Below are 25931 nucleotides of genomic sequence, written 5' to 3'. Positions count from 1 at the left end.
GGGGGACTGGACGGGGACTCATAGATTGAAGTTATGATTCAGTGGTTATATATTGTTTAAATTTTTATTTAATTTGTTTTAAAATTTGTCAAGAAGATAGGAATATGCATCAAATTCTATAAGTACAATTTTGTTTAATTGAATATTATCAAATGTTTATTTAACCAGTTTATTGATTTGACTGTTGATTGAATCGGTCAAGAGTTGGACTAATTCTTTCCCGGATTCAAAGCCAGGTCTGAAATGGTTTTTACAAAGGTCAGAAGCACAAATTTCACTTCTCAACACTGGTCCCTTTTCGCTTTTCAATCGTCACCACAAAAACAGAAAATTTTGCATCCATACATTGACTACAATGGTATATATGTAAATGCCTGGACTCACTTCCTGGCTCTCTTCAACAGAAACCGCAATGAAAAAATCCCAAGAGCAAAAGTCTGCCAAAACCATCCCCTGGCATTAGCTGGATCCACTCTCTTTGCCAAGAACCAAGCAAATACGGCCTCGCCTATATGTGCTGCCATGGCTAGAATGAATACTGTCCTTACTATCTGCATTGACCGCAGGAAGAAAAGACTGATTGCTTTGAAGCATGGTACCGGTCCAATGTCCGGTAAGAAGGCAGCGCAAAATAGTATAGACATTCCAATCACACAAAATAACCATGCGTATATTGTAGGTCCGTGTAAACTTTTCTTTTTCCTTTCTTGCCAATATGAGATGGTCGCAGCCATGCCCTCGCTTGGACTGACCATTGGAACATAACCGAGTTCCTCTTTGGCTTTAAGGAATGAGAAGTAATGGGTAACACCCACCTGCAAACATACTATTCAATTAATGCGAGGTAAGAGTAAAGGAAATCAGCAGATTAACCAAATTTAAAACATTACATGTACTGAATACACTGTGAAGGTGTGAACCGAGAAAGAAAAATGAAGATGTAGAAAAACGCACATTGATACAAACATTCATATTTACTTCTTGAATAAAGTTATACATACAGACAAATTTTACTAACTTATCAATACAAACTGATGTAATAACATGTAATTGAATGATATAATTGTTTACTTTTCTCCTATTTCAATATCACTTAATCACATACTGCGACACCAGTTTGTATGGATAAGTTAATTAAATTTATTTGTATATTTAGTTTTATTCTTTATTTCTCAGAGCAACTAAAAGGATGGATTGAGTCAAAAGTTTCCAATATTTTTGCACATTTTACCACATTTAAAGTCCCTTTTTACTTGATCTCTTGGGACGTAACAAAAGACTCCATAATTTGCAACCACATTTAGCGAAGGGAAGGATATTAAAACAAACCTTGTACACTTCAGCAGGAAGGATCAGTGGTTGAGGAAGCCACCATTGATTCAACCACGGATACAAGATTGAATAGAAAATTGAGAAAACCTTCCCCAAAAATAGAGAATGGGGAACAGCTAAACGATACTTTGGTAAGTTGTAATCCAGGCTTTTTAGTAAAGGTCTGATGAATTCAAAGGTATTGACTGGATGCCCTGTGCAAGACCAGAATCAGTCATAATCTAAGATGTTTTGGCATATTTCAAGCAATATTCTTTTTAAAAGGATTCTATAAAAAAAGAGCTGTTCCACACCAATAGTTCCAGAAACGAAGCAGCAATTGAAAAAAATATTTTCAACAAAGCATGGATCCTTACCATCAGATACGAAGTACGGCTTGCCAGCAGCTATCGGAGATCCCTTTCTCCCTGGAATGTCATCTAAAAGTGCCATGCTCGCCAATAACAGTGCCATTACCAGGTTATCCACATAAATCCAGTCTTGTTTCACATTTGCTTGACCAATTATAAATGGCATCAATCCTAACTTCGCTAGCGACACTATCCTTGGAAAATGCCTCTCTTCACCAGGCCCATAGATAGCAGCAGGACGAATGGCACATGTATATAGACATTGCCCATTATTTTTCCTGTACCAAATCCTTCATTTTAAAGTTTTGAATGCAGAAACTAAATTACGAGTAAAGATAGATGCTTTCACACAAGTTCTACAGCTAAACTATAAGATAATACATACCATGAAAATAAAAAAATAAAGCATTCATAAGAGATATCAAGATCTAAAGCACAGAAAGGGCACCCATAAGTCTTCTACAACATAAGCATTATTGCAATTAAGAATAAGCACTCACTTAAAGGGACGGCCGTTGCTCTTTAGAACCAATTGCTCAGCAATTGACTTACTACGGCCATATGAATCAACATGTTCATCTATGGGGAAATAAGGCAAGGACTCATTTCCATTCACAATCTCTTTCCCCCCAAACACAACATTGTAAGTGCTCACATACACAAGCCTTCTGATCCCAAAGTCAACGCAAGCTTCAATGACATGGCAAGTTCCATTAATATTCACCTCATCAACTCGAGAAAACTGCAGCATTTCTTTCCCTGACATGCCATAAGAAGCAATATGAAACACACAATCCGCTCCACGCACAGCTCTTTCAACATCTTTTTTCTTGGAAACATCCCCTGTGCCATATTAAACAATCAACTAAAGTCTAAACCCATATAAAAACTTGACTCGATTACATAAATCTCAAAGTCCCACATCATAGAATTTGTCCAGATTCAATTTAATAACAAACCCATTTGTGAAAATGAGAATAAGATTATATCTAAGTTTAATTTGGAAAAGAAAAGAAAAAACCTTGAATGAAAACGACGCCTTTGTGGTGGAGAAGATGAGACCAAGGTGAGGTGGTCCGCAAGTCAAAGGCTCGAACCTCGTAAGCGCCGCGTCGTAGAAGGTCTAGACAGAGAGCAGAGCCCACGTGGCCCAACCCACCAGTCACCACGAATGTCTTTCCTTCTATCCCTTCGTTTTCGCTTAAGTGCATTTTCTCAGAGCTCGTTCCAACTCTACTCAACACTTCTGTGTCTTGATCTAACCTTCTAGTCTGGCAGTTGACCCTCAATATTTTTAACCGAGAGAAACGCCCCCGATTGAATGATTCATGCAAGAATTTGGGCCAAGCCCAAGTAAGCCCACATTAATATCATTTTGGATTCAAATGAGTTACTTTGAGACTGACCAATTAATATTTAAATCCAATTTAACAATAATTTAATTACAAATTTCATCAAAATCTATCTAAATTTAAATGTTTATAATTCTTAATTAAAACTTGACTTATTTGTTCATCTTAAATTTAAGTTTGAATAACTTAAATCGAATACACCTTTAAATTTTGACCAATTATGTTATATGAGTAATCATAAAACTTGTTACACATTATTAATGTTTTGACTAAAGTTAAATTCAATTTGAGTTATTTGAGTTTAAATTTAAGTTTTGATTGAACTAATAGAGTTTGAGTCAATAATTCGACTCTTTTTTATTAATAAGATGAGTTTAGTCAATCTGAATGTTTGAATTCAAATAGATTTGAAAATAAATTATTTTTTATTCAAATTTAAATCTTAGTTGATCAATTTTAAACTAATTTTAAATTGACTTTTTTATATTTAAACTAATTTTTGAATGAGGTATTTTTCGAACTTAGTCTAAGTTAAATCCAATCCTAGTTTTGTTAATAAATAAGAAGTTGAATGTTTGATGGGAAGCATGCATGCATAAATTGATGCTTGGTGAAATCAAGGCTAACTTGAACAAAGTTTTTTGACTGGATTGGGTCATGACCCGGTTAAAGGTTACTTTGCAGATTAGTGTAGTTAATATAATAATTAAAATTTTAAAATGGGATTTAGTTATATTGATGCCGATTTGATTGTTGAACTTGATAGTTGAATTGTGACCCTATATAATTAATTCAATTCAATCTCGAATCAATCTAATTTGATGACTAAAATAAGTTATAACTATGATTTAAATTGAATTTATAACAGGTTCTCGATTGAACCAATTACTCTAGTTTTTAAAACTCTAAATTTGAGCAGAAAATTATAAAAGACAAAAATAATTGGTAATCTTGAATTTCACTCAATGAATATGAAAGAATTGAACATTACATGTGATGGTTCCTTTGTAAAAGAAAAAGGTAAAAGCTGAAAATATGAAAACACAAATCAGAAACTTTGGTATATAATAAAATCCCATATAATTAGGGAATCAAAAATATAGAAAAGAAAGAAAGTCCTAATCCAAGAAGTAGAGCTAGAAGTTGAAGTTATTGAATCTAAAGTTTCCATAGTTTGCAGCACTTGCATAAACATTGAGAAGCTCATTTTGTGCAGACCAGAAATCAGCTTTCAGACCTCCTCTTCTAATGGCTTTTAGTATCTTGTTTCTATGTGCATATCCTGTAACCGCCACCTTCTGGCTATTACCATCCACTTCAACTTTCTCTATTCCTGCAATCAATGAAATCAAAATCAATAATGTGGGACGAGGAGTTGTCAGAAAAGGAAAAAAATTGTTTAAGAAGAAAACTTTTGGTGCAACGAAGCTAACTATCCTTGAATTTGAGTTGAATTTGAGTCGAGCTATTGTGTTGAAGTTTCAATTTGAATGTAACTCATTTGAGTTAAACATAGATTTGAATCCGAACAGACTCAAATCCACCTCTAAATTACATTCCCCACAACAAACACATAAAATCATACGGTCAATTACCTTTTAGTTTTGACAGGCATTTTCTAAGCTTCTTCTCATGTATGCCAACCATCTCCACCTTCAATTCAACTGTCTGCAAAACCAACCTCCCATTAACCATTAAGAATCAACTTAGACTTGAAAATGAATTACATAAGAAGCAAAGTAAACAATGTACCTCCATTGATGATCTGAGCTATAAAGTGAAACAAGGACAATGATAAGGAAGAAGAAACAAATGGAATGATGAGTATAAGAGTTGGGGAATGTCGGGCTTATTTATATAGGTATATATATGATGATACAGAAGGGAAAAGGGAAAAAGATTGGAAAAACTAAAGTGGGTCTTGGGTTGGGTGGTCTGCTAGCAAGGTAAAATTATCAGCTTTGCTTTTTACAAAGGCAAATCACAAAACACATAAACATGAAGAAGCAAATAACAAGAAAACGGTTTGCATCGGTAGAATATAAGGAGGTCTTGTTGTGTTTTGAGCTCAAGCTTCAAGAGTCAAGCAATTGATCCCGTCAGCTGAAAGCAATGTGATGTGAATATCTAGATTGACGGGTCAAAATAAGCTTTTCCTTTTGGGATTTTTGAATCCAGTTCCAAAGTTTGGTCACGAACCAAGCTAATTTCCAATGTCCCTGATTTTAGTTCAGATTAATTAAAAAAAGGGTTTATTTTAACCTATCACATTAAACAACTAAAACTCAAACACCCACTCTTTGATCCAATGCTCTCGAGCCCTCACTGTTATGATCGATGTTTAGATCAGAGATTTGTGGCGCTGCAGCCATTTTTAAAGTGCGAAGTAATAAATAGCTACTAGTATATGAAACAACCCTCTGCAAGGAACAATGAGAAAGCTGGAAAAGAGAATATTCAAGGAGGACAGGAAGATTCTATTCTATCCCTAGATGCTTGGATTGAGATTAACACGAAGAACAATGAAGAAAATGCATTGGAATATGGATCTCTCTCGAATTTTCACACCACATTTCTCGATAATCACATTACATTTTGGTCAGACCTTGTACTTTTTGAATCGTTTTACAGGTTTGATCACATCTCTTTTATTTTTGGGTTCTCCGTCAGGTTTTAGTCGACACACAAAAGCCATGGCCAAAAATTTGGGGCGGAAGATGGATTGGGCCTAAACCCAGTTGGCCCAATTTCAAAACTTAATTTAGTTTAGATCCATTTCAATTTCAATTCAAATTTATTTAAATTAAATTTCAATTGACTTTAAATTAGAAAGATTGACTTATTTTTTTAAACTAAGTTAAATTTGATTTACTCAAATTTGCATACAAATCAAGTGAATCACTCAATTTCTTTTGAGCGTAACTGTCAAAACATTATCATTTTTATCAATAACTACAAATTCAAGCTATGCTCTAAATTTTCAATTTAATTATCGAATCGAATTTGAACAATCCTTATTTGACTCAACAAACTTAAGGTGAATTATTTTTTATTTGAATTGAATTCGAATTAACGAGTGTTCAAACTTGCTCAATTTATGTCCACTCTTGATGAAATCAAACTAACCCTGTTGAAGTTCAAATTTGCATTCGGCTTAAATATAGTTAAATTCAAATAGAGTTCTAGCTCAAATCGGGTTTAAAGATTCATCAATAATTCATTTACATTGTATTATTTTTAGATTCAATCTAAATTTGAATTAACCTCTATTTAAATCCCTGCTTCTAATGTTTTTAAGACACGATCAATATTTTTAAACTCAAATTGAATATTGACTTAATCAAAAGCTAGTACATACATTCGATCAGATACACTAATATTATTAATATGATATAATTTAAATTTTAAAATATGTTAATTAAATATATTTATTAAATTATAAATGTCTTTAATTCAATGGTACCTATCCGTGTCTCCCTACACTTTAACCCTAGGTTCTACGTCCTTAATTTTAAATAAATGATGTTGACGTTACTAGGATAGTTTAACTAGATTGACCGCCGGTATTTGACCAGTCCGGGTTTTAAAACTCTGGGCTCTACAATTTGGGCCTACTTCTAATGGACCGGAACGTGCCAGACGGCCCACAGCAGACTACTATCTACTTCTTCCAGAACAAAACATTGAGACTTGCATTCTGACACTGTTGACGACGGTCCCGGTTTCCGATTTCCTTAAGGGGGATAGAAGCAGCCAGGAGAAGTGCAACGCTTCTCGTTCTAATCTGACACTTAATGCTAATTTTATGTAGGTCTATTCGTTTATTGCTTCTTTTTGTTATTGAAAGTCTTTAGAATTAAAGGTGAATGCTATGATCTTTTAACACTTGGGTTTCTTTCTAAATACTGAAATAGACTTAAAATGGAATGTTTTTTACAATTTGGAACCCTTTTTACAACGTTGGATAGTTATGGTAATATGTTCTGTTCAACGGAAGTCAAATTCATGATAATGGCTTCCGTTTGAGTAGAGTGTTAGGAGTCTAACGTTACATGCATGGGACCATTTTTTATGAATAGCATGCAAAGTTTGAATGAAATAAACGCGGAATCAGTGAATTTGAAATGTTGGTTTGAAATTGAAGCTTTGAAGTTTAATTTGATTGTTCTATGAGTAGTTCAGGGAGAAGGGCAACATATACTGCAATCTTTTGTAGGGGTGGATTTGAGCTTGAATAGAAGCCATATTCCCAGTTCGAGTTTGAGCTTCAGCTTCTGCTTGTTTGAACTGGTGTACACTGTACTCTGTCACCAAAGTATAGTTGGGGTTGAACAGTGTAACCAGCAGGATAAACAATGTCATTGGATGGACGAACGATTCAATTTTGAGTCAAGCTATTGAGTTGGAGCTCTAACTTAAAATTGACTTATTCAAGCCGAGCTTTGAATTCGATCCGAGATTCGGATCGAATCCACCCTAATCTTTTGCGTAAGATAGAGATGTAGTTTATCTGTAATTTCATTTCTTAAATTGCTGCTAGATGGGCATTTGAGGATAAGGCGAATACTGTATGTGACAGAAATAAATTAGTTTATGGGCTGTTTTATGATTCGCTGGTGTTCTAATTGCATGGTGAATATGTTTGCAATTTGTTATTCCAAGAAAGAACCAAAGAAATGAGCTTGTGATGCAAGTCTGATTGCTTATGTAGGTAACTTCAGAGAGTTCTGTAATTGTGAAAGAAGTTAATTTGGAAGCATGGCCTCTGAAGGGAATAATCGCCCTTATATGTTATCTGTCAAAGAATCATCTAGTGATCAATATTTCTTGCTTAACTTCATAATGGGGACTTTTTTGGGTCCGGATGTCTACTCTGATAACCCAAGACGTTCAGCATTTCAAAGATTAGCAGAAGGTTTGCCACCATACAGCTCAAAGAATCTGGGCTTTTCATTTGTTAGCATTTCTCAGTTGGAAAGCTTATATTACTATGTTCTTAGGAATGCTCATCCTAGTCTGGTCTTGAAACCTGATGTTTTGCATATGTATCTAAGAGGCAACCTGCCTTTGCCGAGCTCTGAGCTTCCACAGGACAGTTGGCAGTTCATTAGTTATTTTCCCACAAACATTCATGCGCACAAAAGGTATTCTGAGAACCATGAGATTGTGAAGGGCATTGCTCTTATTGATGAACCTGTTACGTCTTACATGAAAGAGGAGGATCTGGAGAGGTTCAAACGCTTATCAAGTTTGGATGACCTGAAAATTGATATAATCAAATCCCTATCTTACGAGCATGGATACCAAGAGAGCCAAGAAAAGGGAGGGCCAAATTGTGTGAAAAATAGTGGGAAGAGGGCTGCTGGCAGTATTTCCAAAGGAAACAATAATTCATTGGCAAAGTTTCAAGAAACATTTAAGGAGTGGCAGCATTGTAGTGCTCTTCCTATTCCAGCATTCTCCCATGTTGTTTCTGCATCAAAACAACATAGTGAAGGAGTCATCGAGAATCCTTGTAAAGGTGATGGACCTGTGATGATGCCCCTACTTAGTGTGCCAGATGTGAAAGAATGTGCATCAGATGCATCTTTAACACTGACTGGGACTGCAACAATGGGGATAGCTGGACCACCAGTTGGTGTTGTGGACATAGGTGTTAGCCAACGGGCTTATTTTTTCCGAGTTGCTCTACCAGGAGTCCAGAGGGATTATTGTATGTCCTCTATCTTTCCTCAGTTCTCTTCAAATTTTTTTTAATCTTGTTAATTGATGATGTTTGTCTGGAGATAAAATGGGTTTTCCCCTCTGTTACAAACAAACCATTAAGGCGCATCCTAAACGTTTAATGAGATTGGAAGCCAAGGTTGCCTTATTGGTTCAGACTATGAGAAGCTAACTATTTTTTTATCTTCGCAACTTAATTTGTATATGAAATATAAGAATCATATTTTCAAAATCAAAATCATCTTATTAATTGACTGACACCTAGTTAGGATCTCAAGAGCAAGGAATGAGACTTGGATCCCATATTGAAAAGTATGAATTTCTAATATAAGATTTATATAAGTTTATATTATCTAGTCTCAATATCTAGTTTTTTATGTGCGGTTTTTTGTTTGGATCATATATTAGAAAATATGAACCTCTAGTACGAGGTTTATATGGGTTTAGACATCAACAGCTGCTTGGCCTTTGGGCATATAAGTCCTCCAAAATGCCTGCTGGAGGTGTAATCGGGATTGTTTCGTGCAGGGATACCTCCTTTTATTTCTTTATTCACAGCACAACATTGTTAACTCACTAATTTATCAGAATGATAAGTTTCTTCATTCTAGCAGGTGATTTCAGTTGTGAGATTGAATCCAACGGAAGGGTTCACATTCAAGGATCAACATTAGGCGGAAAAACTATTAAGAAACGATCTCGTGTTTTCCATATCAAACTCCAGCAATTATGTCCATCTGGAAAGTTCACACTTTCCTTCAGTCTTCCTGGACCTGTCGATCCACGGCTGTTCTCACCTAACTTTAGACCTGATGGCATTTTCGAAGGAGTTATCATCAAACTCAAGTAAAATATGGTGTTTTGCTACATCGGTGCAGCTCTAGAATCCAGTAATCTGCAGAATGTATGATCTGATAGCACTTTTGAATTAGTTGCATAAGCAGTTCATACTTGTATGTAATATTGGTTTGGCTCCTGTAAAATCATATGCTATGCTATGCATAATTTTGATTACAACATTATGGTTGAAATATTTGTATATGAAAGCCTGAAGAAAAGTAGAAATCGGTTGGATGGACACCTGTCTGTGCTTTGCCGCAACCCAGAAAAATTTAGTGAAATATAAGGAAATTATATAATCATTCTGGATTCTAATGGGTTCAACTCGTTCTATAGTTGGTCGTTCTAAATTTGAGTCAAATTCGATTTGATTTTTGTTTGAATTCAGTTTGGTTTGAATTCACTCCTAGACTTAAGATTAGGGTTGCATTCGAGTCAAACTTAATATTGTTTGACTTGAACTTAACTCAATTGCATTTAGACAAATCTCACAGGTTAAGCTCTATGAGTTGGGAAGTAGCAGACCTAAGTTTAAGATAGGAATGATTGACTTAAACTTGACTTAAAAAATTATAGTTATATAACTTATATATTTATCAATCACCTCTTTTATATTCAAAATCAGATAGAGATTTTATAAGTGTTGCTATAAAATTTTTAAATTTCAAAAACTTATTGTTATTTTATTTAAATTAGATTACAATAACAGTAAGCTCAAACCCAATTATAGAGTCAAACTCAAAGAATTTGTGCTTGGCTTGACTAATCAAATTGAGTCACAAGTACCCCGGTTCAATTCGTTTTCCGTCCAAGTTTTCACATTTAAACTTTGAAAATCTCAAATATACCCATAAACGGTTAAAATTAACAATTTTAAAAGTAAAATCATTATTTTATTTATAATATTAAAAATCAATTAAAATTTAATCTCTTTTTTCTCTCCTAAATTTTAAAAACTAAAAGTTTTTTTCTAACTCAAGTTTTAAAAAATGATAGTTTTTCTCTAGTTTTCAGATTTTTGACGTCAAATCCAACACTATCATCAATGACAAATATCTCCCCATGTCTTCTCTCCCTTCGGTAGTCAAGTTTCTTTTGTTTGGAAGTTTGGATTGCATCGATTTACATCGAAAATAACTCGACTTCATCGGGGAGACGATGTTTCATCTTTCTCAACAAAACATCGTCTCCTATTGGGTTTAGGAGTGTCACTCAGAGGGAAAGATGGTGAGGGAGCAGCCATCGAAGGAAGAGAAAGGAGATTTAGTCGAAAAAGCACTGGAGATAACATCGAATTTTGAAAACCAAATCTTAGAGAGGAAATGTTATTTTTTAAATTTGGACTATGAGAGAAATTGTTATTTTTTAGGATTTATAGGAGGGAAAGAAATAAAATTCAAAGGGATTAAAGTTCCGTTAATTTGTAACTGTCTGTAGGTGAGTAAATGAGATTTTCAAAGTTAAGGGTGGGAAGTTGAGAGTAGAGGATACTTTGGGTGGGAAATAGTTCTTTGGCCTATTTTTAAAACTATTCCGTAAATGTAAGGGCTGGGTTTGTCATTAAAATTCAAGTCAGTGGCACACTCTGGTTGGTTGTAAATAGGAATGAAAACAGTGAGCAGTTTGCTTCTGTTTAGTCCGAACTTCAACTTCAAGTAGGCCAGAGTCCGAGAAAACGCTGCCGCTACAGACAGCGGAGTAGCTTTAAATCAACGGCAGTCCTTTAGTTACCGGAATCCTGCTGGTAATAATTCCTTCAAAGTTATTATTCGCATAATTTTTCGTTTCCTGATCTTGGTTTAGTTGCCTGTCTCTCTCATTTCAAACCTTCATAAGTGCTTTTCTAATCCTTTTAGCTGTCAGTACGGTGGCGTTTTTCCGATCTGGTATTGTTTTAATTCATAAAGTCTTAATCTTTCTGGTGTTTCAAGGAGTATTCATTCATTTAGGAATTTTTTTCGCATTTCGAAATGAGTAGCCTTTCACATGATCATTTTGTTAAATTTAATTTGGTTCATTGAATTATGGTGCTTGTCATTTATAGGGAACAGGTTTAAGGGTTTATTGAGACCTATTAGTGCACAAATCAAGTGATATTAGGTGGACATTTCGTGCTAATGGTCCTTCTTGTTCAAATGATTCTTCTGATATGCTTGTTTGTTTATCTTTCTGTTTTATCTGTATGGGACTGTTCAAATGCAAACTCTGATGACTTGGTAAAAAAACTGAACCATTTTTTTAGCTTCATAAATAAGTGAACATTATGAAATTCCTCTGATAGAGTGCTGGCTGGAGAGGAGCTAGAGCTTTTAGGTTATGGTTTTCCCACATGAATAAAACTGCATGTACAAATGAATCTTACTTATCTATTCTACCTAATGTGGCAGCATGTAATTGGGTGATGTAATTGTTTACTCTTTTTTCTCACTTCAAAATCACTCAATCTCATGCAGCCATGCTAGTTGGTATGGATAAGTTCGTAAGATTTGTTTGTACATGTTATTTTTTCAGCATTGTTCCTGAGAATGCTTACGTTATCAGTAGATTTTTAAGCTCTTTTGTGTGGTGAACTAGGAATTTGGCAAGTATAGTATATTTGAAAAAAAAAAAAAAATGAAAGATCAAATATTTTTTTTCTTATTTGGCAATTTGTGTTGATCTCCTTTCTTTTCGGATAATATTGGTAAAGACTTGAGCACTTGATATACGTATGTTGGATCAATTATGGAGCTCATAGGTGCCTTATTTTCTTAGTGTCTTCACCTGGTCAACTTGAAAGTAGAATTTTTTTCTGCATCTTTTAGATCAGACTTTCATGAAGATTTTTTAAACTGTGGGAATGAATACAAGGACTTTCAAAAAGAATATGTGGGGGGTATTTCGGTGATTTCAAAATGGCCACTCTTATTTGCCTGAAATTAGCTGTTGCTGTGGGAATGAAATGGAATTTGTTTTGATAGCTTCTGTTTCTCCTTTTTTCTCATTTCCATTTGCAAACGAAACATGTGTGCACATTGCTTTATATCCTTTCATAAGTGATAATTATTTTTTTCCTTGTATGAGCATCTCTACGCATAAATGGTATGCAGAGCAACCAAGCATTAAGAGTGATTGGATGACAGAAAAGGGAATCTTGTTTGCCTTTTCTCTATTCTTTTTTTTCCTTCTTGCTTAATGACTCTACTTGGCAATTTAAGTTTGTCATCTCCTCCTTTACAATGCAGCCAATTATGGGGTGTGGGTTTGTCACACTTTGATTTAGCTTGTACCGGTTGGCATGATCTACATACATCTGTTGCACAACAGTTTCTTCCTTGTAAAGCACATAATGTTTTACAATGTGCCAACTTGTGGTTGTTAGAAATTAGAATAGCAGTATATGTAAGATTTTTAAGCTCCATTAAACTTTAACATCTGCTTTTTTGATTTAGTTGGTGAGGAAACAACATTTATAAGCATGGATAGGGGAAATAATGTTGAACATCCACAATTGAAGCCCTCAGTTGTTTTAACTGGAACTGCCAAAGAAGGTAGTGTTGGGCCACCTGTTGGTCTTGTAGACATTGGTGTGAGTGAAGGTGCCTACCTTTTCCGAGTTGCACTTCCTGGCATCCGAAGGGATCAAAGTAAGGGTCAAATCTTTATTCATATATTTCATTAATGCATGAACTGCATTTGGTATGTGAAACCGTTGCATCTCAAGCATCATATATATTTTTTTTTGGTTTAAGTTTCCTGCATAGCATGTGAAACTTGAATGTGGTGTAACTGCTATTGAAATTCTACTGATGTGAGGCTGGCAACTTACTCCCTTGTTGTATAGTTAAAAGTGTTGGAGATGACCATGTAGATCATGCTTGTTCTAACAGGTGAGATGAAATGTGAGATCCACCAGAATGGGAAGGTTCATATCCAAGGAGTTATAACAGATGGAACTATCCTGAAAGATTCAAGTGCATATCAGATGAAAGTCCAGCAACTGTGCCCGTCTGGACCTTTCACCATTTCCTTTAATCTGCCAGGACCTGTTGATCCCCGATTGTTTTCTCCCAGTTTTCGTCCTGATGGTATCCTGGAGGTGGTGGTTATGAAATACAAAGTGCACAATACTCCTCCAGGAGATGGTTTGCATCCTCACCCGTAAGGAATTTAAGGAGTTGTCCGATACCAAATATCACAAGGCAAGTCTTAGAGATCAAAAGTCAAGGTACCTAGATGCATAATTACGTTATTATATCTGAGAAAATATAGAGTCTGCACAGTCAATATAAGGCGACTATAAACTCTGTAATGTTGCATGTCCAATTAGGAGCTAACAAATGCATGCCTTGCTGTTGAATGAAATGAATTTATCCAGCAGCAAAAATTCTTTCCTTGAAGATCTTGTTCTTCATGTTGTGTTCATTAGTTTGTGAGCTTTTGGATGCATCTTTTAAATCTCATTGATCAAAACTAAATTTTGTAATGCTTCACCTCTGCTTTCCTGTGGATTAATATAATTGTATCTTCATTTTATCATCTGGCCTTCCTTTCTTTTCTGAAAAGAAAAAAAATGGTTGATTACTACTTTCTTTTTATAGATTTTTTTTTTCCTTATTTTTTGCAATTTCCATGATGTGTTATTTTCATACACTAATAAATTCATACGTTAATTTATAAACCTTAAACATTAAACTCTAAATTATTTAACCATATGATGAGATGATAATAGTTAATATTCATCTATTAGCACATGTAGCATATCCCAAAACATACAAGTGGCTGATTTATTTTAGGTAACTACTCTACATAATTAGAAGACTAATAGTCTGAATAGAGATTATATGTCTGAAATCTCTCAGTGGTATTTGTTTTTAAGGTTAGATTTGATTTGAGTTAAATTTAGGGATGATTTGAACTTAAATAAATTTATAATATTTAATTAGAATTTAAGTTGGTTTAAGTTTATAAATTGTCATTAAAAGGTTCTTTGTGAATTATAAATAATATCATTAACAAAGACAAATGTATTAATCTCGCGTCCAATTATCGACATCAGTTTCAGTTCAAAGATTCCTCCAGCCCCTGTTTGTGCTGACTGATGGGTGTGGAAAAGACTTGTGGCTGGTATTTATTTTATCAATGACTCGATTTTTGAGGAGTTGATTAGCCTCCAAGTCAACTCCTAATCTCATTGTCATTCTTAAAAATCAACAGAAGTTTGAGACGCAAGTTTCGCATTTCCCATAAAACAAACACAAGTTGTCATCATCGTCAGATTAATTTCGCTAGGCTCAGCGCAGTGTCACTGTAAATGGTCCCCCAAGGCAGCCAAGCAGATGGGTCTACGAAGACTTTTCTACATGATGGCTGCGCTGTAATTTTCCAATTAGCCTCATGTTTTGACTCAATTAAATATTATTCTTCCCTCTTAATGCCGAGAAGGTTAAGTGAAGAAATTGAGTGAATGTAGCCATTAACATATTGAATGGTCAAGGGCATAGAAACAAGCTTCGTTATCAACATAATAAATGTGCCTAGCATGATGTAATAGTATCTCCTAATTCCGGACATTGGCATGATAAGTTGTAGAACCGGACCAAACTGACCAAAAACAGGGAGTTGGTCCAATTACGTTATGAAAGTTGGTCTAGGCTTTGAATCATGTTATATAATCAAATTTATTTGTTTATAGTTCTGCTGATGATCTACTCTTACGTTGATATTGAACTTGCCATGAATGATTCAAAATTTCTTGAATCAAACCAACATCTTCATTAAAACAATAAAATTTCATGTATTTAATTTCAATTATATAATTAAATATTTAAATGAGATATAATTATATTATTAAATAATTTTAAATTAAAATAAAATAATAATTAATTATATGATAATATATCATCAAGATCAAATTACAATTTTCAAATTCCAATAAAATCAATACTCTTCAACTCCCCACAAGAGTTCGAGGAAGTATACCATAAAAACGATCCACCGATTACGACATGAAAACTGTTCTTGATTTCTAGCATTCCATAATAACGGGAAACTTAGAACAAGCAGCAAACATCCTATTCACAAACCCTCACCTCATCACCACCCTGTACCAATGGAGGCAGAGGAAGAATTGTGCGGCTGGAAAAACAAGCCAATATATTTAATGACGCAAAATTTAACAAGAGGAAAAAAAATATATGAAAACAAGTGTTGATGCGCATCTCCATGGAATCGTAGACTCAACTTAACATCTAAAGTCTAGTCAACTAAAAATACTAAAAATTCTCTTTATATATATCTAACTCTCACATCTCCCATCTCCCGTCAAGGGGCATCCCAAATTTGTTCATCAATGGCGTTAAAGGTTCTTTCTGCTCTTGACACCGCGAAAACTCAATACTACCATTTCAAAGCCATCATCATAGCCGGCATGGGGCTCTTCACCGACGCTTATGATCTCTTCTGTATTCCTCCCATCATGATTCTGATCCAGCGGATATACTATGAACCTGGTGATGGTAACAAAAGCAACAAAAAGCCCGAAATCCCCAGAACCGTCGCCTCTACCATGTTTGGCATAGCTCTTCTAGGGACTGTGATCGGTCAACTCGTTTTCGGAAGGCTGGGTGATCGAGTCGGGAGACGACGCGTGTACGGGTTCGCATTGACGCTGATGGTGCTGAGCTCCATTGGATGCGGCTTCTCTATCTGTACGACCAAGAAGTGCGTGCTTGGAAGTCTGGGGTTTTTCAGGTTTTTGTTGGGCGTCGGAATCGGCGGAGACTATCCATTGTCGGCTACGATCATGTCGGAGTTTGCTAATAAGATGACACGTGGAGCTTTCATAGCCGCAGTTTTTTCCATGCAGGGGTTCGGGATTTTGGCTAGTTCTATGGTCACGATGACGGTTTGTAAGATATTCGAGAGAGCAACGAATACCACGTCACCTGATCAGACGCCGCCAGGGACCGATATTGCATGGAGACTGATACTGATGATGGCTTCAATTCCGGCGGCTTTGACTTTTTATTGGCGTATGATGATGCCGGAAACTCCAAGGTATGTATTTATTTTCTCTTTCTTTCCAGATGATATATTAATATATTTAGATTTAACTTTAAAATTACATCGGTAGGTACTAGGTAGTATATTCGCCATCATGCCTTTGAATCCGGACCAGATTAAGTAAGTTTTAAAAGGTTGCTCTAAATTATGGTTAATCAATCTTAGGTTCAATAAATTTGTTGATGTCAGTATTCAACTTTAAAAAAAATGAAAAAATATAGAAATTCAATTAATAAATAATCATATCTAAGAAAAGGGAATGTAAAATTTTAAAGATTATTTTTAATATTTTAAATATATTTTCCAATTTTTCAAACCCAATTGAAAAGTCAAATTATTCCTTGGAGCAGGTGAAATGTTCATTATCTCCTTCTTCGGAACATAAATTAATTAATATATAGATTGGTTAAATGCAAATCACATTCAAATTATGGAGTCATGGTTCTACTTTGATTGTTCAGATACACGGCCCTGGTTGAACAAAACGTGTTGCAAGCTGCAAAAGACATGGAAAAAGTGTTAGGCGTTTCAATGAGTCAGATTACAGAAGAGTTTCCGCTGTCACCAAAGCCACCACCGTACAATTTACTGTCCAAGAAATTCATTCTTCATCACGGCCGTGATCTCTTCGCTTGTTCCTGTACATGGTTCCTTCTTGATGTTGTGTTTTACAGCAGTAACCTCTTCCAATCCAAGATTTACCACAACTACGTTGATGTTGATCATGCGAACACCATGAATGTCTTTGAAGAAGCTTTCAGGGTTGCTAGACTCCAAGCTATTATCGCCATCTGCTCCACTGTTCCAGGTTACTTTGTGACTGTCTATTTCATTGATCGCATTGGAAGAGTTAAAATTCAACTCCTTGGTTTCTTCTGTATGGCAATCGTCTATTTGGCTATAGGAATTCCTTATATTCATTACTGGGACAAGAAAACGAATTTTGGCTTCATGTTCTTGTATGGCCTGACTTTTTTCTTCGCAAATTTTGGACCAAATACAACCACTTTCATTGTGCCGGCCGAGCTTTTTCCGGCGAGATTCAGATCAACATGTCATGGAATTTCAGGGGCCATCGGAAAGGTGGGTGCCATAATTGGGTCGGTCGGGTTCCTGTGGGTTTTGGAAGAGGATAAGGAAACTGGTGACCCGAAAGCCATTGGAATGACCATAGCATTGATTCTTCTGGGTGGTGTTTGTTTCTTGGGAATGGCTGTTACCTATTTTTTCACACGGGAAACTATGGGGAGGTCACTTGAAGAAAACGAGAAAGAAGATCAGGACGCCAGAGAAATTGGGTCTTTTCAGATGCTTTAAAGATTATTGTTTGCAGGCAAATTCATCTGGTAATGAAGTTAATCCAGCTTGATAGGGGCCATAATAATTAAGCTCCCACGTACTCTCATGGTGTATTCTGTAAAAAATTAAAAATCAAACACTCAGGAGTCAATGCTCGTCTTAGATTTCTATCTCTTCCATAGTTTTGTTACGTCCATTACAGAAAGGCAATAAAACAATTTTGTAAAGATTTTGTGATTGTGTCATGGCCGAAGCTAAAAGTTTGATTTAGGAATGGTCGTCTTCCTGCATCTACTCTATAAATGCAGGGGATATATTCGGCTACTGTTTTATAATCCGGTCAGTCGAACTGGTTAACCAGGACCTATGGCCTAGTCGATCTGGATCGTCAGCTCAATCTATCATGGTCATATTCATGTCACTAACCTAACTTCGATTGAATAGATAAATTTGTTTTGAAAATTTTTGCAATTTCTAGAACTTTGTTCTATCTTATAAGAGTCATGCACCACGTGTAAAGATGTAATTGGGTTAAATAGTATTTAGTTTAAGCTTAATTCAATAATATTAAAATAAAGCTCAATCTTATAGAACTATTGAGTTTTCAGTTTGACTCATAAATATACTTTAAACCTCTTAGGGGGCGTTTAGTTCCAGTTTTTAAAGATTATCTTGATAATATATCTTTTATTCTTTTGTTTGGTTTGTCAGTAATAAAAAATTACAGTAATCTTCTATTATCAATGCTGACGTGACAGTTAATATAAGTGGTAATCTGATTGTCATCTTCATCTTAGGTATTTAAAGATTATTAAGGTAATATTGATTTTATTATAACTATATTATTATTTATTAATTTTTGAAAATAAAAATAAATTTATTTTTAATTAATGTGAGAAATAATATAAAAAATATTTAAAAATAATTATGTTCAAGGGTATTTAAGTAAAATAATTTACTAGTAATCTTTTATTACCTTTAACCAAACATAATAATTATTTATACCTATCAAATTTTATCAAACATAGTAATCATTTATACTCAGCAATCTTCTAAGTAATCTATTTTCAAAGTAATCTTTCTATTTTGATAATAAAATATTACTTAAACCGAACGTCCCCTTAAGTTTCAAAATACTATTTCAAATTTTATATCTTATATATTTATAAATTATACATATATTAAAAAATACAGCCTAAATGTAAGTGTTATAGTTGAAAATTATTAAGGGTTTATAAATATTTTATTTGAATTGAACTATAAACTCGTAAATTTATTAAACTGATCAATAATATGTTTAAATTTGATTTGAAAGTTGATTTTGAGTTGTGAGTAGCTCATAATAGACTTGACTTATTCATACCTCTAATCACATACCATTAAATCACATATATTTTTGTTTAATTAAATATTATTCTAATGTTTATTTCAATATTTCTCTGGTTGAAATATATATTCCCTGTACTTGGAACAAGAGTTTGAAATAAGGAAAGTTCTGTGTAACAATTCCAATCAGAAACCTTCAGGAAATTTAAATATATCCCAAGACGACTGTTTAGGTACATGAAGAAACACCAGAAGAACAATTAGACATAGAAAGTCAGTGCCTTATAATTTCACTTGTTTTTAGTTGGAAACGAAGCCATTTTGTTGATTCCACAGAGCCCTTCTGGCTTTCCAGTGTTCCTTTTCATCCTTATATAGCCTTTTTCGCCCCATTTTGGACCCCATGAATTCTTCACGATGATGTAATCCAAGCCCTTGCTTGACCCATATCCAACGGCTGCCACTCCATGGTCTAGATCGGTTCCACAGTCCCCATCGAAAACACCCTACAACCATTTTTTTAATAAGAAATTGGTGAACCATGAATTAAAAAAAAAGGAAAAAAAAGAAACTTTCAGATTATTCATTACGGATCCGGCGACTACTTAATCTATAATTATAAAAACTAGACTTGCCATACAGACCAATTCAATGGGAGCCAATGGCAAATCTGATTCAAATGAACGGTCTAATAATTTTAGTTATTGAACCGCTTTGAACCATAATTTAATTGGGTTAATTACGTTAGTTCATGAAACATGTTTCCGTACATATAGCATTATGTTGACTTCAACCAACTTATTATTTTATTATAATATATAATAAAGTAGTCTTTTTTTATTAGATTGACTTCAGTTTTTTTTTTCCGATTTGACCGATTGAAAAAATCCAGACCGGGCCTTTGACCAGGCGGTCCGATTATTGAACATTGCTTACCCCACTGTAAAATTGAAAATCTCTTGTAGAGGCCTCAATGGCAACGCTGATAGGCTGCTTTGCAAGTGCCTTCAATAGGCTCATTTCGTTGTTCTGTGGCACGTCACGGTAGCCACTAATGGTCACCATCTCCGATGCTTCCTGCAAACGAAAAAAGAAGAAAATAAGGCAATATCACAGATTCCAGACACTTGTTTCTCAATTAGGTAAGATGAGAGTTAATTCTAGATGAGATATGATTCACATATGGATAGGGCAGGCTCTATCGGACCCAAACTGAGTCTAAAGTCAATTTGTGATTGAATAGAAGTTATAATACCTAATTTGAATATTCAAATTGATGCAAAATAGTGGTAGATTCAAACGCTTGAAAGAATCAAACTCAAGTCTAAATTCAAATTTAACAAGTTACCTTCAAAGCAATTCAAGGGAAGTTCAATTTGAGAACTTGAGTTTGGTATAAGACCAAATCAAGTTTGAGCTAAGCTCAATTTGATATTGTGACAAAATCAAAATCAATTAAAACGATATAGTTTAGTTGATTTAAATCAAAACTTTCTATACTAGTAAACTCGGTAAATCAAACACTCTCGAGCATAAAATTACAAAATCTTTAGACTTGAACTTGATTTAGTCAAGTTTGTTCAAGTCAAACTAACAATCGAGTTCAAACTAACTTAGTTCGATATAATAAAAAAAGTAAACAATATCATCAATGAGTTGAACAGTTTCATCTAATAAACAAACAAATCAATCTTAAACTAAACTATCAAACTAAAATTCTAACTTAAAATTGATTTATTCGAACTAAACCACAAATCTAGTCTGAGCTTGAATTGGATTCACTTCTAAACATGTAAGATTTTTCTCACCCAAACAAGGACAGTTAGTGAAAGTTTTTCAACTACCTACCCTATTCATTTCGCAAGTGCCTTCCTCCATTATGTATGGATAGTCTTCTTCCTTGTGGAGTCCCCCACTGGAGACAATGTAGGCAAACGCGTAATCCATCAGTCCTCCATTGCAGCCATTGTTGAACGAATTGTCACAATCGATCAGCTCTTGCTCAGACAATGAAGTCAAATTCCCTGTAACAATTTGGTTTATTCCTTCTACTGCAGCAACCGTCGAAAATGCCCAGCAACTACCTGTATGTATGATAGAGATCAACCTATATATTAACGTATAAATTCATCCCTAATTCATATGGGTCCTTTCCTTGTCGTTAATTTTGGCCTAACATAATAATAATAATAATAATAATAATAATAATATGAGCAAATTACTTTGCCCACCCAAAGTTTAGCTTAGAAAGACATTTCCACCCTTAGATGCATTATCAAACTCTGTTTGAAAATAAAAATTAACTGTATAAGGATAACATAATAATTTTATTATTTATTAATTTAAAAAAATAACAATTTTTTTAATAAGTTTGATCCAAACATTCTAAATATGATAGTTTAATATTTTAAAAATTTTAAAAACTCACAAATTAGTCATTAATTTTTTTTGTAAACCTTAGCCATCAATGTCATTTTTTCACCACTATTATGAGGTCACCTTTGTTAGTCTACACCACCATCTATTTTATAGTGATAAAAGTTGTTGTCAACACAACTTCAATCGAATGAATTGTCGGCGACTCGATTGACTAAAAGTTATCAATGACCTTCTATAATTATTGAATCAAGAAAGAAGATGAAGATAATGAAAGGAAATGGAACATAGAGGAATAGAGGAAGAAGATGAACCAGGTGAAATTGATGGTGGCTTGAAACCAGAAAGAGAGAAAGAATGGGATAAAGTGAAAGAAGAGAGAAATAAGTGGATTTTCGTGCAATCTAAATATTTAATTTTTTGTATTTTTAAAAATTAAAATAGCAAGAATTAATTAATAATTTCACTTTTTAACACTATTTTAGGGTTGTTTTTTTCATTAACAGAGCACGGTTATGGGTATAGGTGAAAGTTAGTAAACCAAACATTGGGTGGGAATATGTTATTTACTCTTTACGTACCACATGAGCCTTGGTTTTTGACATTGGTAACAGCTCCTTTCTTTCTCCAATCAACCGACTTGGGCAAATCCATAACATCTTCGTAACCAAACTCTTCATACGACGTCGCCTCTCTCCTTCTAGGGAAGTCAGTTTTTTCCAAACCCAGATACATCTTCTTGAATTCTTCATGGCTTAAATCTGCAAACTCATTCAACCCAAGCCAGTAGTTTGAAATCTTCTGATTTGTCTCGTCTATGTGCTTCAAATTATCCTTGAAAATGTCAAACCTCTCTAGTTTTTCCTCGAGACTCTCGTAAACCTTTTCAAACTTTGACATCCAAGACTCGAAGAGATCAATGAGTCTATCATTGGAAGTCAAATCGTCTGGGGAATAGCCCACTATAGAGAAATCTCGAGCAAAAGAAGAACAAGCAAATAAAGACAGGGAAAATGCAATAAAGAAGATTTTAGAATACGAGGAGAGTGCCATGTTGAATAAGTATATAGAATGATGGAGACGATGAAGATGAAGAAGTGATATATATAGACTATGTTAGATTTGTTCCTTTCACGTAAAGTTTATGAACAATGGATTGTTTCTTGAATCCTGAGACTTAAAGTTAGGTTCTTGTAGCATTTTAGCTTTCAATCTAAGCAAATGTCGTCTGCCTTTGTAATATATTACGTATTAAAGGATTGAGCTTCGTTTTGACAATGAAGGTAGGCTGGGATTTGATCAGGCCAAGGCCAAACAAGTGTTAACTTTAACTTTATATTGAATTCGAATTTTTAAATTGGTTTGAACTCTGTTAATTTATAAAAAACAAATTTAATTTTTAACTCAAACTTAGTTCACATGATTTGAACTCAAATTTGAGCTCGAACAACCTAAATCGAATCCAAATCTGAAAAAAACTCAATTTAAACATAGGTCATGTGCCTTGTAATATATTACATATTATATATATAAATATCATAAAGAATTGGATTTTGTTTTTTTTTACAATGAAGGGTTGGATTTGGTTCGCATCAAGTTCCATAAGTCTTAATTTGAGATTGACTTGAATATAAAAGAGTCAATTTAAGATAAATGAGTTGAAACTAAAAAATAATATAACTTTGGATTTGATAGAGCCAACTTGATTCAAATTCAAATTCGAGTTCAAGTAGCACAAATCAAATTCACCTAAATAAAACCCTAAAAGAAGCTCAATCCAATCATATGTCGTGTGTCTTGTAATATATTACATATTATTGAGTTTTGTATTAGATTTAGATTTGATTCAAACCAACTTCTAATAAGACCCAATTTGATATTGATTCAAATCTTAAAAAGTTATTCAAAATCGATGAATAAAAACTTAAATTTAGTTTGATAACAATTCAATTTTAAATTTGATTTGAATTAGCTCGAACTTAAATATTCGGATTAATTCGAATAAGCTTTTTAATGAAATCAAACTTAACTTTTTGCTCAAATTTGAATTCTCAAACATCCTGAATGAATCTAACCCTAAATAAGGGCGTAAAAAAAGCCCATTGCACTTGGTCCAAATAAATGAGCGAAACTTTTTAACACATACGTGTATCATACGTAGATAAATTAAACCGTACGTAATAGGCATGGTTGGTCCCTGGCCTAAGCAGCTGTAAAAAGCGAAGAAATAAGCCTGAACTGACTAAACCCTGCAATAATGATGGGAAGAAGAAAGGGTAACCTGATTTTGATTACTGAGGAAAGGGAAAACAGTTAACTGATTGGCCGTTTAAAGAATTAATGGCCAAGTGAAAAAACACAAAAGTAAGCTTATTGGGAGATGAAAAATTTTTACATAAGATCATTGATTGATGATTGGCAATTGGCCGTCTCTCTCGACCCTCTAAATTTCTTCAGATTTCTGAGTCTATAACTCAATAATATTAGCTAAAAGATGGACCTTGAAAACAACAAATATATATATATAGCCTAGCCTGGTCCTTCTTACCTGGCAAAACCCCTTCAAGGCCCCACGACTGCTCCGTCTCAGACTCAGCTCCAACGGAGCCTTCCCTTCCCCCACACACAATCTCCTTTTTTATTGTTTCTTTTATCGAAACTGTAATGCGGAATTCTTCTTCAATCTTTCCTTGAAAATGGGTTAACGGGGAAATTCTGGTTTCCCCATGCAAGGTTTGGATTTACTGAGAAAGGTCCACCATGATTAAGTTAGAGTCAAATTGAATTAATTTAGATTTAATTGTTACTCTAACTCAAATAAATTTATAATAAACTTTAGTTTAAATTTAAGTATTTCATATTATTAAATTCAAATTTAAATTCAAACTTAATGAATATTTCACCCATTAAACTTGTCAGTTTAAAAAAGTTCGAATCAAATTAGAGTTTAATTTAAATTCAAATTGTTTTGATTATATAAATGAGATTATTTTAATTCATTTTAATATTATAATTAAACTCAAATTGAATACATGCTCAAATCCCTCAAATTGAACTACCCTTGAGTTGCTAGAGATGAGTTTCAATATTTTAAACCATATTAAAGTTAAGCTGACTAAAATTTGAGTATGATTTAATTTGAATTCACTTTTATATAAAGGAAATTTTAAATTCAGATTAAGTTAACTGAAAACTTGATTAACCATGCTAAGAACCAAGTTAAAAACAGTTAAATTCAAACTCTGTTTAATTTAATCAAACTCAAATCTACCTGCAAAGAGCAAGCTCAACAAAACGACTGTCGTTTTTTTCTATTACTTAAAAAGACAGACCCAAGCTCCATATCAATTCCCAAGGGTACCCACAGGCGATTTGAGAAATTCCTGATAATAAATGAAAGAATGTACGAATAAGAGCAAGTGGGTGGAAGATTAGAAGTGATAGATAGATAGATTGGTCCACCACACACACAGCATAATAAAATAGGCGTTTTAAGATTTGAGGTTGAAATGTGATTGTTGAATATTTTTTGAAAGTATTAAAGGAATCACTGACTTTGCTTGTTTGTGATGGCGCTCTTTCTTTCTTTCTTTCTTAGCCTCTGATCTGAATCATGGTAGGCATAAGGCATAGGCAGCCACAGGGTCGGTGGATTTTAGGTGCTTCTTCTGACCCTTCGCCTTCAATTCCATCCGCTTCACCTCCCTATTTATTACCCTTCTCCTTATTTCTCTATCAACTCGTCAATCCAATGAAAACAAAGATAAGAATAGTGACAGGAATGACTAAAAACCTTACCAGCAAGGAGAAAATGAGAATACGAATATATATATATATATATCTTTAATCTTGATTCAAAATTTTAATATTCAACTTTAATTTAAATTTATTTAAATTTGTGTATAATTTTGTAAGAGAATTACCACTATAAAGAACAATCTTATTAGTAAAATAAACAAACTTAAATTCAATTTAAATTTAATATATTTAAGTGAAATATAAATCTAAACTGAAATTAGCTACAACCCAACTTTGTTCTTCGAATCCCATGAAAGAACAGAGACAATTACTCTCAATAATTGGGTTAATGTATTTAAAAAAAAGCAAACAAGAAAGAAAGCAGAGGTATGAGACTGGGACAGTCACATGCGTGGGGAAAGCAGGGATGCAGATTGATCAGACGATATACAGAAACATGAAAAGTAAATATAAATGTAAAAGTTGAGGGTGCAGGCCTACTTACAGTGAAGCTAGGCTTATGTAATCCTATAAAAATAAAATAATTTAA

At 34.0% G+C, this 25931-nt stretch overlaps 6 protein-coding genes across 9 annotated transcripts; 3 read left to right on the top strand and 3 right to left on the bottom strand.

Moving 5' to 3' along the window:
* Positions 1 to 138: 138 nt before the first annotated feature.
* Positions 139 to 2965, bottom strand: LOC123229335 (short-chain dehydrogenase/reductase family 42E member 1). The gene is made up of 5 exons (XM_044655093.1): positions 2704 to 2965; positions 2183 to 2525; positions 1689 to 1960; positions 1330 to 1526; positions 139 to 815 (listed from the first exon to the last, which is right to left on the bottom strand). The coding sequence occupies exons 1-5, from the start codon at positions 2891 to 2893 to the stop codon at positions 381 to 383; spliced, it is 1437 nt and encodes a 478-aa protein (XP_044511028.1). The 5' UTR covers positions 2894 to 2965; the 3' UTR covers positions 139 to 380.
* A 1008-nt stretch (positions 2966 to 3973) lies between these two features.
* On the bottom strand, positions 3974 to 5632 carry LOC123230149 (heavy metal-associated isoprenylated plant protein 28-like). The gene is made up of 3 exons (XM_044656281.1): positions 4787 to 5632; positions 4630 to 4702; positions 3974 to 4367 (listed from the first exon to the last, which is right to left on the bottom strand). Exons 1-3 carry the CDS (start codon positions 4790 to 4792, stop codon positions 4171 to 4173), a joined length of 276 nt encoding a protein of 91 aa, XP_044512216.1. The 5' UTR covers positions 4793 to 5632; the 3' UTR covers positions 3974 to 4170.
* A 1094-nt stretch (positions 5633 to 6726) lies between these two features.
* Positions 6727 to 9836, top strand: LOC123228813 (increased DNA methylation 3). Of its 3 annotated transcripts, none has more exons than XM_044654264.1 (3): positions 6727 to 6841; positions 7746 to 8747; positions 9370 to 9836. In XM_044654264.1, exons 2-3 carry the CDS (start codon positions 7793 to 7795, stop codon positions 9606 to 9608), a joined length of 1194 nt encoding a protein of 397 aa, XP_044510199.1. In that variant the 5' UTR covers positions 6727 to 6841; positions 7746 to 7792; the 3' UTR covers positions 9609 to 9836. The 3 variants fall into 3 exon arrangements, with proteins under 3 accessions (XP_044510199.1, XP_044510200.1, XP_044510201.1); XM_044654265.1 differs by having other exon boundaries at positions 6735 to 6841; positions 7212 to 8747; XM_044654266.1 differs by lacking the exon at positions 6727 to 6841 and having other exon boundaries at positions 6852 to 8747; positions 9373 to 9836.
* A 1330-nt stretch (positions 9837 to 11166) lies between these two features.
* Positions 11167 to 14116, top strand: LOC123228874 (increased DNA methylation 3-like). Of its 2 annotated transcripts, none has more exons than XM_044654360.1 (3): positions 11167 to 11342; positions 13030 to 13224; positions 13468 to 14116. In XM_044654360.1, exons 2-3 carry the CDS (start codon positions 13056 to 13058, stop codon positions 13740 to 13742), a joined length of 444 nt encoding a protein of 147 aa, XP_044510295.1. In that variant the 5' UTR covers positions 11167 to 11342; positions 13030 to 13055; the 3' UTR covers positions 13743 to 14116. The 2 variants fall into 2 exon arrangements, with proteins under 2 accessions (XP_044510295.1, XP_044510296.1); XM_044654361.1 differs by lacking the exon at positions 11167 to 11342 and adding an exon at positions 11369 to 11484.
* A 1663-nt stretch (positions 14117 to 15779) lies between these two features.
* On the top strand, positions 15780 to 18403 carry LOC123228830 (probable inorganic phosphate transporter 1-9). The gene is made up of 2 exons (XM_044654292.1): positions 15780 to 16636; positions 17104 to 18403. The coding sequence occupies exons 1-2, from the start codon at positions 15930 to 15932 to the stop codon at positions 17957 to 17959; spliced, it is 1563 nt and encodes a 520-aa protein (XP_044510227.1). The 5' UTR covers positions 15780 to 15929; the 3' UTR covers positions 17960 to 18403.
* A 1044-nt stretch (positions 18404 to 19447) lies between these two features.
* On the bottom strand, positions 19448 to 22729 carry LOC123229063 (cysteine protease XCP2). The gene is made up of 4 exons (XM_044654633.1): positions 22225 to 22729; positions 21116 to 21351; positions 20204 to 20344; positions 19448 to 19773 (listed from the first exon to the last, which is right to left on the bottom strand). Exons 1-4 carry the CDS (start codon positions 22694 to 22696, stop codon positions 19558 to 19560), a joined length of 1065 nt encoding a protein of 354 aa, XP_044510568.1. The 5' UTR covers positions 22697 to 22729; the 3' UTR covers positions 19448 to 19557.
* Positions 22730 to 25931: the final 3202 nt, after the last annotated feature.

Source organism: Mangifera indica, chromosome 11, assembly GCF_011075055.1.
Source record: "Mangifera indica cultivar Alphonso chromosome 11, CATAS_Mindica_2.1, whole genome shotgun sequence".
NCBI classification, from domain to species: domain Eukaryota; kingdom Viridiplantae; phylum Streptophyta; class Magnoliopsida; order Sapindales; family Anacardiaceae; genus Mangifera; species Mangifera indica.
This window is presented reverse-complemented; position numbering and strand designations above follow the sequence as displayed.